Source organism: Mirounga angustirostris, unplaced genomic scaffold (genome assembly GCF_029215605.1).
Source record: "Mirounga angustirostris isolate CCGP_5_RB_7025 unplaced genomic scaffold, mMirAng1.0.hap1 SCAF_14, whole genome shotgun sequence".
Classification (NCBI taxonomy): domain Eukaryota; kingdom Metazoa; phylum Chordata; class Mammalia; order Carnivora; family Phocidae; genus Mirounga; species Mirounga angustirostris.
Window position 1 is genome coordinate 74,914,125 of NW_026991722.1, and position 12,170 is coordinate 74,926,294.

Genomic DNA, 12,170 nt, shown 5'->3' on the forward strand with positions numbered 1-12,170 from the left:
TGGACTCTCAAACTAGAGTAAGTTGGGAGTAATTGTACCGAGAAGATTCTTTACATTATGTATTCATTCTACTGTGCTTCCTTTCAAAAAACACACACACACACAAATTAAAACTTGAAATATAGGAATAGGGCAATTTAAAGCAACAGTTTGAGGAATTATTGCTAATGTCAATATAGTGTATATATATATATATTTTTAAAGATTTTACTTGATACAGAAACAGTGAGAGAGAGCAAGCACAAGCAGGGGGAGCGACAGGCAGGGGAGAAGCAGACTCCTCACTGAGCAAGGAGCCCGATGCAGGGCTCGGTCCAAGATCTGAGCCGAAGGCAGACACTTAATGACGAGCCACTCAGGTACCCCAATATAGTATATTCTTTAGAAGGGTCAAATCTGAGCCCAACATTATGACCCAGAACATTGTAAGAAATGAGCCGCGAAAGGTCAACCCATCTACCTCATCACTTTGATGCTTGGGTGCAGTTTCATGGTCTCTAATTTTTATGATTTTTAAAAATTAAAACACAGTTTATCAAGAAAGTATAAATGAAAGGTAACTGTTTATTACTGGAGAGAAAAATGTATACAAGAAAGTCTAGATTTTTTTTCCTCATGCACTACTTTTGTAATAAAGTTCCAGATATCAACTTTGAAGATATTTACAAGGGTATATTTTTCTTAGCATGGGACCATTTACTGTATGATGGACATTTCCTCAGAGAAATCATATATGGAAACGGAACATACAGTTTACAAGAAGCTTAGAACATTGTATTAACAGAAGACGATCTATTTTACTGCAAAATATTATAAAAGTGATACAATTTTGTGGCTCATAAATGTTTAATTACTTGATTTGAACAGGGGAATGAAAAAAAGCCCAGCAAGACAGGCCTGGCTTTTAAGATTTTTTATATTCAATTCGTTCTACTTTCACATCATCTCCAATTAGCTGATACACGTAAGTGACAACTGTAGAAGCCTGGATGTCCATTAACACAAATGAAGGAATAATGTTTCTGGAAGAAAATATAAATAATGTCAGTGTTTTGTACTAAAAAGCACCAGCACTAAAAATTTGAATTTACAACAGTTTGGATTCAAGGAGAATTCTAGTTGTTATATATTGAAAATAATCACCAGAAGAAGATTGCCCAAAAGGCTATAATTATTGAAATGGTTGCATTTCTTCTTTATGAAATGTCACCCATGCAGTTACTAACTTTAAAAAATCCCCAAATCCCCAAATTACTACTTACGTTTCCAAGGCATTATATGCTCCAGTGGCAGAACCTGGGTTAATGTAGAATTTATTTTCATGCTCAAATGCTTCAAATTTGTGTGTGTGTCCTGAGATAAGAATGTCCACATCAAACTGCCTCTGCAACAGGGCTAAGCTGGCCATATCTCCCCATGGAATAACTTGATGCCCATGGATCAAACCAATTTTGAACTGCCCAACAGTCACAACTTTCTGTTCTGGATAATTCAGATTCTAAAATAAGACACAGACATAAAAATATACATATATTTTTAGAGATATTCATGTTTAAAAAACCTGGTTAAATATTCAATCCCATGTGGATATTTTGATACAGTGCTCCCCAACCAACACATTTATTAAATATTTGATTTCTCCTCAGTCTCTAAGGCTACAACTATGCTCGAAACATAACTTATTCCAGGTAAACTGAAATTTATCAAGCAATCCCTGCCTCGTGTTTATCTTTTTTTTTTTTTTTAACAGAATATGAGTTCTTTGGGGAATGCTGTAGAGAATAATTATTCCCCCATATTTGTGAGTTTCCTCTACCTAAGAATCCTGGGCATATGACCTATAAGCTAAGTGTGTTCAAATTATATCCCAGACTTTATTATATGGATGGCTTCAAATAATAATGATATTTAACACCCGTATAGCACTTAGTATGAGGCAGGCACTAAGGGCTTTATAAGTATCAACCTATTTAATACTGACAATCCCAAGATTCATCTTTTAAATGTTTATCGTATGTATATATTATTATTTTTTTAAAGATTTTATTTATTTATTTGAGACAGAGAGAATGAGAGACAGAGAGCATGAGAGGGAGGAGGGTCAGAGGGAGAAGCAGACTCCCCGCCGAGCAGGGAGCCCGATGCGGGACTCGATCCCGGGACTCCAGGATCATGACCTGAGCCGAAGGCAGTCGCCCAACCAACCGAGCCACCCAGGCGCCCCGAGGTAGCTTCTATTATGATCCCCATTTTATGGATGAGGAAACTGAGGCAAAGAGGTCAAAATAACTTGCCCAAGGTCACACGTTAGTAAGTGGTTGAGCCAAATCAGAAGCAAAAAATTTTAATTCTTGCTACTGAAACTCTCTTTAGCATAACACAAACAGAACCGCAAATATGTTTTTAACCAACCAAACCTATATTCTATTTATTGACAAGAAATCTGCCCCTTCCCTTCTCATCTCCCTGTCTTTTGCCCCAGGTGAAAGATTATCTGAACTCTTTTTTAAAATCCACTAAAAAGAGGGCGCCTGGGCGCTCAGTCGTTAAGCGTCTGCCTTTGGCTCAGGTCATGATCCCATGGTCCTGGGATCGAGGCCCATGTCAGGCTCCCTGCTCCGTGGGAAGCCTGCTTCTCCCTCTCCCACTCCCCCTGCTTGTGTTCCTTCTCTCACTGTGTCTCTTTCTGTCAAATAAATAAATAAATAAATAATCTTTAAAAAAAAAAAAGAAAAAGACACTATGCTTATTCACTTTGGTATAAAGGAACCCCAGTAAACAGCACCAATGAAGTTAAATGATTTATGAAAAAGCTTACCAGAAATACAAAGGAAATTCTTCACACATCAGATTTATCATGCTAAATCATATAATGTTAGTATGGGTTGGGATCTTAAAAATCATCTATTCCAATCATATTTACATAAGAGGAAACTAAGGCCAGAAAAAGGATGTAATTTGCCTAAAATCTCATTATGAACTAATAGACAAAGCTGCAATCCCAGAACTTCTTTGTTCTTTAAAGTCAGGTTTATTGAGGTATAATTCACATACAGTGAAATTACTCTTTTTAGTGTACAATTTAAGGGGGTTTGACAAATGCATACAGTTATGTAAGCTCTGCCACAATCAAGACCCAGGACAGTTTTATCACCTCCCAAACTTCCTCATGCCCCTTTGTAGTTAATCCTGAAGTTAGAGAGCCACAGCAGGGTTTTCAGCATAGTGGTGATGTGACCTTACTTCACCTAAAAAGGATCACACTGGTTGCGACTTAGAGAACAAACTATGGAGGGAGGAAGGGTAGAATGAGAAAGTTGGAACACAGGAAAGTGATATGGTGGCTTGGAACAGGATAGCAGCGGTGGTGGTAAGTCTGTAATAAAAATTTTGTAAACTAAATAATAGTACTATAAAAAAAGTGACAAAATCACTTTTATTCCATATCAATTTATTTTTTAAAGATTTTATTTATTTTTTAAAGATTTATTTATTTATTTACTTGACAGAGAGAGACACAGCGAGAGAGGGAACACAAACAGGGGGAGCGGAAGAGGGAGAAGCAGGCTTCCCGCCGAGCAAGGAGTCCGATGCAGGGCTCGATCCCAGGGCCCTGGGATCATGACCTGAGCTGAAGGCAGATGCTTAATGACTGCGCCACCCAGGTGCCCCAATCAATTTAGTTTAGAACAAGTATTTAATATGTTTACCGAATAGTCTAACATTGGTGATTTTCAAAGAGTAAGGGACAAGTATGTGTAGTAAATTTGTATTTGGGAAGTTAACGACAACAACAAAAAAACCTCGACAATTGCGAAACTCAGGTGTAAAGGATAAAGCTTACATATGTAAGAATCAAGAGAAGAAATATTTGTGAATGTAAAGAGAAATACATCACCTCATCGAAGTCTCCTCTCACAATATGAACATCACCGGCCAGAGTCTTCAGATAGTCATAACTCTCTTTGGTGCAAAGGTTTCCAGTACAGAGAATGTGCTGAATCTTTCCCGGCACGAGCAGTTTTTTGAATTTAGCGGGCAAACTGTTGCACCGGTGTGGGATGTGCAGGTCTCCTAACACCAACACCAACTTTAAAGTGTCAAGGTGAGACAAGGTGTAAGGTCAAACATGACGTCAAAACAAGATGTTCTCCTCTCTTAACTCCCCTTTAAACTAAGCAGAGATTCCAGAACCCAAAGAAGCGGAAGTTATCCATACAGTTCTTACCATGACCATTTAAACAAAGACACATATGGTAACATACTCTGTTCTAATCAGCCTTATTTTATTTTGGTCATAAACCGTGTGTATACATAATACAGGTCATCATTCTATTTACCAAGAATAAAATCAGGCTTTCTCAAGCAATTCATTTAGAGACCTATAAATGACACTGAATTTTAAAAATTGCAAAATGAAAAATATACTATGGGGTCCTATGGAATTTGGCATTTTTGAGTGATAGGGTAATTCATATTTCTGCAGCTATAATGTAAAACATAGTGTACTGATTCCAATGTTCCAGGAACATTAATAAAGAGAATTGTTAAAAATGTAGTGATAGAGAAAAAACTTAATTCTATAATTTATGTTTACTAGACTGAAACTCTTTGGAGGAAAAGTAGCCAAAATTTACAATATTTGTTACTAAAAACTATTAGCTATATAGACAAAGGAATAAAAACAGCCTATGTTTCATAGAGTTTCAATAGGACAAACCTGTGCTTTTGAATTCTGATCACTATTCTCTCCTTCTTCCTTATGAGAAATCCTGTCATATTTTTACTATCTAGATTAAATGGCCTATGTATCTTCAGTTTGGTTCCCAAACTTAAAATAACATCTTCACAGTCTTTCATGTGCATTTGAGCATTTAAAAAAAAGAGAGAGAGAGAGAGAGAAAGATCAGCTAAATAAGTGATGAATTTAGGAGAAGGTGGTTTAGAGTTGTAATACAGTCTCAGATGACAAAAATAAATTTTGCACTTAAGTATAACAAAAAACCTCAATCCTGTAAAACTTTAATTTTACAATTTAAAAAACTGACATATAAACATTACTTAATTCAGTCATTTAATGGAAATTGTCAAAAGGTCATTTTAACTATTTATCGTCCAAAGGACAACAATCAATTTCTTCATGTTGATTAGTATAAACAACTTCATTCTGTAACAGGATGTTTTCCCACACAGACATCCCATCCATAAATGTATATGCCCTTTAACAGCTTTTAAAGAAGGCATGACTCTTCCTTAATATCATCCAAGAAAACATTAAATATCTAAAGTAAAATAAAAACAGAAAAGTTTTGCCACCATAGACTTTTAAACTTAATCAAAAACAAAATGTGTGAAACTAGAATTATTACTAAAACAAACTTGATTCATCTTGCAACAAATATCAACATGATTACAAAGGACACAGAGTAACTGAAGTAACACAAGGTTACAAAACTAGCACACTTTAAAAATAAACTGTTAAATAAGTTTCTTCTTTTTAAAGAGTAGTTTCGGCTGGTATTTGTTCAATGACTTAATTGTTTCAATCCAGATCTTAGTGGATAAAACATCTTAGTGTAAAACTAAAAACCACTATGAAGTTTCCACCCTCTTTGGTAATCAATGCAAAAGTACCTGGAGAGAGAACAATCTTCATCTTTAGAGGGGGATCCCTTCAGATAGGAATTGAAGTACATAGTTAATGTAGGCAGCTGGCATTTGAGAAAAAGGTAAAAAATAGATTTCTATATTAAAAAAAAGAACCTCAAACTCATAAAGGGTCTATGTCTATTGCAGGATGAAAGATAAATGAATGAGCTGTTCAATCTGAATGTGCTAAAAGAATATTAGTAGGACATGATACTTTATAATGATCGATGACCTAAATTCTATCATGTATTGTGGATTATGCCAAAGTGTATCCAGATTATTAGCAGTTTAAAGATATAACTATATGAATGAGCAAACAAAAATTATTTCAAACTAGTAAAGATTCTTACTAAAACTCTTGTTTCATATAGGTGACTAAATTATTGGGGAAACAGTGTCACATAACAAATGTCATACTTTGAGGAATGTCCTTGCCCAAATTCCACACTTTGGACAGTTCAGGTTAGACAAAGTTTATAGTCTTTTGAGAAAGCAAAAGATCCTGGAAATGGCAGTCTTGTTAAATTCAAATAAAGAACCAACCCAATCAAAGCATAGGAATTTGGCTACTTCCTGTTGGATAGACTGTAAAAGGGTGAAAATCCCAGTAATCAGCCACCCGACCACCGTTGTTAGTACGAGCTAAGAGAAGAAACTTACTCTGTGCCCAGCCTTAGTGGAATGAAGAAGTTGATTGCAGACAGGGGAATGAAAAAAAAGGGTGAAACATGACCAATGTTAAAAGAAAGCAACGAAAAGAAACCAAAAACAGAGCAACAAAAAACTCATATCAAATGAATATGCAAACAATTGTTAATGATTTCTGAGTGTTATGAAAGAAAATGTTAAAAACTGGCTTTGCTCAAAACAATACCAAAAGAACCATTTGCTGTATTTTTAAACATGACACACACACACACACACACACATACACACTCTCTTAAAAAAAAAAAATCTGCCAAAAAAAAAAAAATCTGCCTTGTCAATTTTTTCTACTTCTAATCTTAATCTCTATATTGACTCCCTTCCCTTTCGTTTCCTGTTCTGTTTAGAATTTTATAAGACCATTTGGAAAATTCATCAGTAACAACGTAAAAGAAAGCTAACATTTTGCGGATTCTTAAGGACTAATTATTCCTCAAGTATACTGAATTCTCTTATGTTCAAAATTCTAATAGCTGGAAAATTTATGCGGCAGCTAGATCATTATTTTGTATAGATCTAACACAGCACTCTGAATACATTATCAGATGGTGAAGTCACCAACTAAAAGATGATAAAAAACCAAACACATTCCTCCAGCTAAAATTGGACCTTCTCCACACCTGAATTCGCTGCCCATAGGCTCTGGACACTACTGAGTGTTGATCATTTCTAGTCTACTTTGCCAAATGAAAGATTTTTAATCATAAAAGAATCAGCTAATGCTAAATTTTACCCAGTTCTCTCTCAGGTGACAAGTTATGTTCCAGTATAACTACCCTAAAGAAGTGTTCATCTTTCAAAAAACCTTTAGAAACATGAGTATGGAATCATATGTCATCTTCTCAAAACTGTCTCAAAATTACTGTAAACCGATCTCTCTAAACTGGAGTCTGTTTAGAAGCAAAAATAAAAAACGGGATTAAAGCCTTTCACATATACAAGACACTAAAGAAGCATAAACCATAAATCTTTGGCTGTCACATCTATAAGCCACCTCAAAGGCTATGCTTGTCATAGAATTGTGATAATCTTAAAAATGCAATGGATGTTCATCAGAAAGAAAAGTCCCTTTAGAGTTACCCTCATCAACACAAATAGCAAGATAATCAGAGCTCCTTTTGAACACGTTCTTAACTTTTTAGGGGGTGAAGGGCACCTCTGAAAATCTGATTACAGCTACGAGCCCTCTCCAGTAGCAGCTCCTGAGTTTTTACTTAGGAAGGTCTTAGGGGCGGAAACCTATTGGAGGCCAGAGGGTTGGGGGCCTGCCTTGAAGCTGGCTGGGCAATTTGATAAACGACGGAGGTACAACTCCTCAACGTACCCCTTGGCGCCAACACTGGCTCCTTACCTGGAAAAACACACATATTCACAAAATTTTCCAATTTCAAGGAGCTCATAAACCATTTAGGAAACAATAGTTCCAGCCATTCTAAGAGCCAAATCCAGTCCCCTGAGGACTCACTACCACATTTCAATGGCAGCTGCACTTTATTTCAGGGGCGAAGGGGATAGTTTAGTTTGTACCCCTTTTCCCCAGATGGCAAACCAAAATGGATAGGGGATTCTGCTCGTTACTTCCCGTTTTGCATCCAAGAAGCCAGCTGTCAACACATGCGGGTGGCAACCGTTATACCCCAACCAGCGGGAGGTGCCTTTTAAGGGAAAGGAGTAGGGAAACGTCTGGAAAAGGAGGGGACCGTGCCCCTTTCTCGGGGACGCTGGAGGCCCAGGCCCAAAGGCCTTTCCCGACTCGGGCGTGCGGGTCTCGTGACAGGACGAGCCGCTGAGAGGGGCCCTTTCCCCCTCGGACGTCCTCTGGCCCCTGGGGCGGGGGTGCGAGGCCAAGAGCGGGCCGCAGCCAGAGGTGGCTGCTCCTCATCTTCCCCTGCCCTCCCCCTGGGTCTTCTCCAGGCCTGGCCCTGGGCTGCGCCCGCCACGACCTCCGGAATGGCCCACGCCCTCGCCTAGAGACTCCCAGCTGCTCCCAAGGACGCAGCACCGCGGCCCACAGCTAGGCCTCGGTCGCCGCATCTGCCGTCCTCACCATCCTGTCACTGGGCTCCGCGCAGTCACCACCACCGCCGCCGCCGCCTTCTTCCTCGGGCTCCTCGGCGCCCCGCCCACTTCGCTCTCAGCCAATGACAGATGATGTCGGTGGGAGACGGCCTACGGAGACCCGCAGAGGCCCTTCCCCGCCGTAAAACAGCTGCTCTTTGGGAAATGGTGCGTGGGGGCGGGAGGAGTAAGATCTCGAAGCTTCGAAAAGAGCGGGCGACATCCGGGCATCTGGGGCCGTCGAGCCGAGGCGCGCCTTGGAGCGCGGCTTGTTAGGGCTCGCGGCCATGCTGAAGTGCGGGATGAGCGGCAGTCAGGTGAAAGGTGGAGCGACTTTTCTTGCATTCCTAATTAGAAAAGGGAAAGCAAAAAAAAAAAAAAAAAAAGAGAGAGAGAAAGAGAAAGACTAAGATTCATGGGGGCGATTTCCCCATTGTCCTTTATGCGCAGGGTATGGCGACACAAGGCCTGGCCCTGAACAGCCGCCACCCACCCGGGCTCCTAGTAGCTTCCGAGGGGAGGAAGAGGGCCCATCTGCATTTATGTATGCATAGTATTCATTGTCCTCGGTGTCCATGAAATGAAACTGCACCATTGGAACAGAGATTGGGAATGTGGGCCTCAAACTCGGGATGATAAGGACTGCGTGAGGAGGAGTTGGGGGAAAAAATGATGCTTAGACAGTAAAAAGTATTTTAGTGCCATGAGGAAAGCATCGACCTGGTTTTTATTCAGATTCTACCATTTTTCGATGTATGACCTGGGACAAACCACTGAATCACTGTGGGGCTCAGTTTCCTCATCTGTAAAAATGAGAATAATAACAGCATTTTCGTCACAGGGCTTGTTGTAGGAATGAAACAGATGCATGTAAAGAGCTCAATAATAGATGAGAATGTACTTAAACGTTAAGTTCCTCGGGGGTGTCTCTGTTTAAGAAAAGAACGGGTTCCTACAGATCGTAACCCGGAAGTGATCGTAGAATGGCGTCTTGTGTCGTGGTTAGCTTCCCGTGGGTTGAGGCCATCCGTGGAACGGCGGTAAAGAGCAGGAAAGGGAAGCACAAGCTCCCAGCTGTTACAGGTTCTCAGCGTTCTGGAAGTTCTCTCGCAGTGTATAGCTCGGTTCTCAATAAACAACTATTTGCATGATTGTTTTTGCTTTTCCTCCTGGACTGTACGCAAGGCACTGTGAGGGCAGGAGCTGTTCCTGTCCTGTTCATTGCTCTACGCCCATCACAGTGGGTTGTGCTCGGAACGTAGTGGGTGCTCAAAAACTAGGCATCGGATGAGTGAAAGGTCTGCGTCAGGCAGCTCCAGGAGAAAGTGTTGAATGTGAAGTGGTAAAAAGGGAGAAATGCCTCCATCTCCCCCCACCCCCCCATCATCCCATCTCAGTTTCAGGCTGGCACCCCCAATGCACACACTTCTGATTCTTAAGCATTATAATCTGATTTTATGTCCTGGAATTTTTTCTTTTTTCTACTGTTCTATGGATTGGTGTGGTCATCCACTTTATCTATCTATCTATCTATCTATCTATCTATCTATCTATCTGGGAGAGAGAGAGCTCAAGTGGGGGAAGGGAGAAAAGAGAGGGGCAGAGTTCATGCTGAGCATGGAGCCCAACGTGGGCCTCGCATAATATCCTCTATGTGTTTGCCACATTTTGTACTTACTCATAATTCTTTAGAATATTAACAGTGTCATATCAGATTAGACAAATAGGTCACCCAGCCTAGCCTCTCTTCCTTACAGGGCATCTGAGTGTGTTTGGTGGGAAGATCTGGCATCTTGCATGCTACCCTCAAATATCAGAGATGCATCTTGAATGCCTCTAATTTCTCTCTCGTGACTTGTTTTGACCTTGCCACCCATGAAGTTATTAAATCCCTTCAAATCCCTCCATGCTCTGTTTTCACACTTCTTTTTTGGGGGGGCGGGTAATATATTTATTTAAACCAAATCTAAAAATACATTAGTATGGAAATTGGCTTTCCACAGTTGCCCCATGCAAATATACAGAAAGGAAGAGTGTGCATTTTATCATTTTGCACATGCTGTAAATTTATTGAGCTCTTACTGTGTGTCTAGCATTTTGTCAAGAGTATTATTATGTATTTAAAGCAATTTTTAGCATTAGTCTATAAAACATTGTTCTTTATGCATTAAAACTTGAGTCCTGTGAATGCTGAAGTAGTCCTATGATTTGTATTTATTGTTTGAGGAAAGAATGTAAGCAGTACCTTTCTTTTTCTCTGTAGTATTTGGGAAAGCAATCCAAGCTCTATCACGAATCAGTGACGAGCTGTGGCTAGACCCATCTGAAAAAGGTGTAAGTAAGAAAATTAACAAATATACCATCTATTAAGGCAAAAGAAGGTGTTTAAAGACCCCAGGCCAGATTGAATGTTAACTAGGAAACCCACAAATTGTAATTATCCCTTTCACTGTTCATCTTTATTTTATATATCTGAATACATTGAGAGCATATTATAAAAATCATGCAGAGAAACACAAGAGATTTAAACCAGAAATTGCAAACTGGTGGTCAAGAGGCTAGATATGGCTTGCAGAAGTGTTTTGTGGGAATGCGCTGTGCTTTGTTTTTTAATGAAATAATTTTCTAAGCTTAAAAATTGGGAGAGTCCATATAAAGATCTGAGTTTCTTGCTTCTCTTAAAAGCTTAGAAGATCTGACAGTTTGGGGCCAGCATTCCCAGGTGGAAGTAGGTGGCTGGAGCTGTCCGACGGTTTCTCGCTTTAGATGAGGCAAGAGATTGCCATTCTGCTGCCATCTTTTTGCCCCCCTTACATTGCCTTCTGTCACTTTGTGCATAAAAGTTAAAGGCATTCACAACTTCACAATTTCAACCTGCAAGACTTTAGAGTTAATACCTGTATGTATTCAATACAGATGTGTATCCATGTATGTATATGTATGCAAATTCAATATACAGTGTATGATGCTACCCATTTAGTATCTATAATAATTCATATTTATAATGTAGTCCATATAATGCAGTTACCATCCCATAGCCTTATTTGAACACATTTAATTGCAGTGTTAAACATAATAGAATTTTTTGAATTAATCATTTAGAGAAAGTTGATTTTTTCTTTAATATCTCTTATTTTTCAGCTTGCTTTAAGATCTGTGAATTCTTGTCGATCAGCATATGGATGTGTCCTCTTCTCTCCTGTGTTTTTTCAACATTATCAATGGTCAACCTCAGTGAAAGTAAATGAGAATGATTCGACAATATCAACTTTAAATTGCAAATTGGGAATGAAGGTAAATATAAGTGGCCCTGGTTTTCTCTTGTAGTGTAGAAATATTTATTACATAGTACATGTCATCTATTCTGCATTTAATACATGGTTAAAAAGGCATGCAGGACACCCCAATGTTTATAGCAGCAATGTCCACAATAGCTAAACTATGGAAAGAGCCCAGATGTCCATCAACAGATGAATGGGTAAAGATATGGTGTGTGTGTGTAGACACACACACACACACACACACACACACACAATGGAATATTACTCAGCCGTCAAAAATGAAATCTTACCATTTGCAATGACATGGATGGAACTAGAAGGTATTATGCTAAGTGAAATAAGTCAGAGAAAGACAATTATAGAATCCACTCATATGTGGAATTTAAATTCTTAAATTCTTAAGAATTTAACAAAAGAGAGGATCATAGGGGAAGGGAGGGAAAAATACAAGAAGATGAAACCAGAGAGGGAGACAAA

General features: G+C 39.1%; 2 protein-coding genes across 4 annotated transcripts in view; one reads left to right on the plus strand and one right to left on the minus strand.

The window, feature by feature from the left end:
* Window positions 1-544: 544 nt before the first annotated feature.
* On the minus strand, window positions 545-8,543 carry VPS29 (VPS29 retromer complex component). 2 transcript variants are annotated; one of them, XM_045887677.2, is made up of 5 exons: window positions 8,402-8,485; window positions 6,310-6,321; window positions 3,899-4,090; window positions 1,263-1,498; window positions 545-1,022 (listed from the first exon to the last, which is right to left on the minus strand). In XM_045887677.2, the coding sequence occupies exons 1-5, from the start codon at window positions 8,402-8,404 to the stop codon at window positions 905-907; spliced, it is 561 nt and encodes a 186-aa protein (XP_045743633.1). In that variant the 5' UTR covers window positions 8,405-8,485; the 3' UTR covers window positions 545-904. The 2 variants fall into 2 exon arrangements, with proteins under 2 accessions (XP_045743633.1, XP_045743634.1); XM_045887678.2 differs by lacking the exon at window positions 6,310-6,321 and having other exon boundaries at window positions 8,402-8,543.
* Window positions 8,544-8,604: 61 nt separating this feature from the next.
* The window catches only part of RAD9B (RAD9 checkpoint clamp component B), a 38,282-nt gene continuing 34,716 nt past the window's right edge, over window positions 8,605-12,170 (plus strand). The window contains exons 1-3 of one of the 2 annotated variants that reach the window (XM_045887675.3): window positions 8,616-8,736; window positions 10,676-10,746; window positions 11,554-11,706. In XM_045887675.3, coding sequence (XP_045743631.1) covers window positions 8,700-8,736; window positions 10,676-10,746; window positions 11,554-11,706 — 261 coding nt within the window. In that variant the 5' untranslated portion in view covers window positions 8,616-8,699. Of the gene's footprint in view, window positions 8,737-10,675; window positions 10,747-11,553; window positions 11,707-12,170 lie in introns of both variants that reach the window. The other variant, XM_064578350.1, reaches the window with a different exon arrangement.

What these genes read in the sequence shown, in the direction of transcription:
- VPS29 (XM_045887677.2), bottom strand. An exon ending in TGAGAGGAGACTTCGATGAG is followed by an intron (nt 1,499 to 3,898) that starts GTGATGTATTTC and finishes GTCTTATTTTAG; the next exon opens with AATCTGAATTATCCAGAACA. An exon ending in GCATATAATGCCTTGGAAAC is followed by an intron (nt 1,023 to 1,262) that starts GTAAGTAGTAAT and finishes ATTTTCTTCCAG; the next exon opens with AAACATTATTCCTTCATTTG.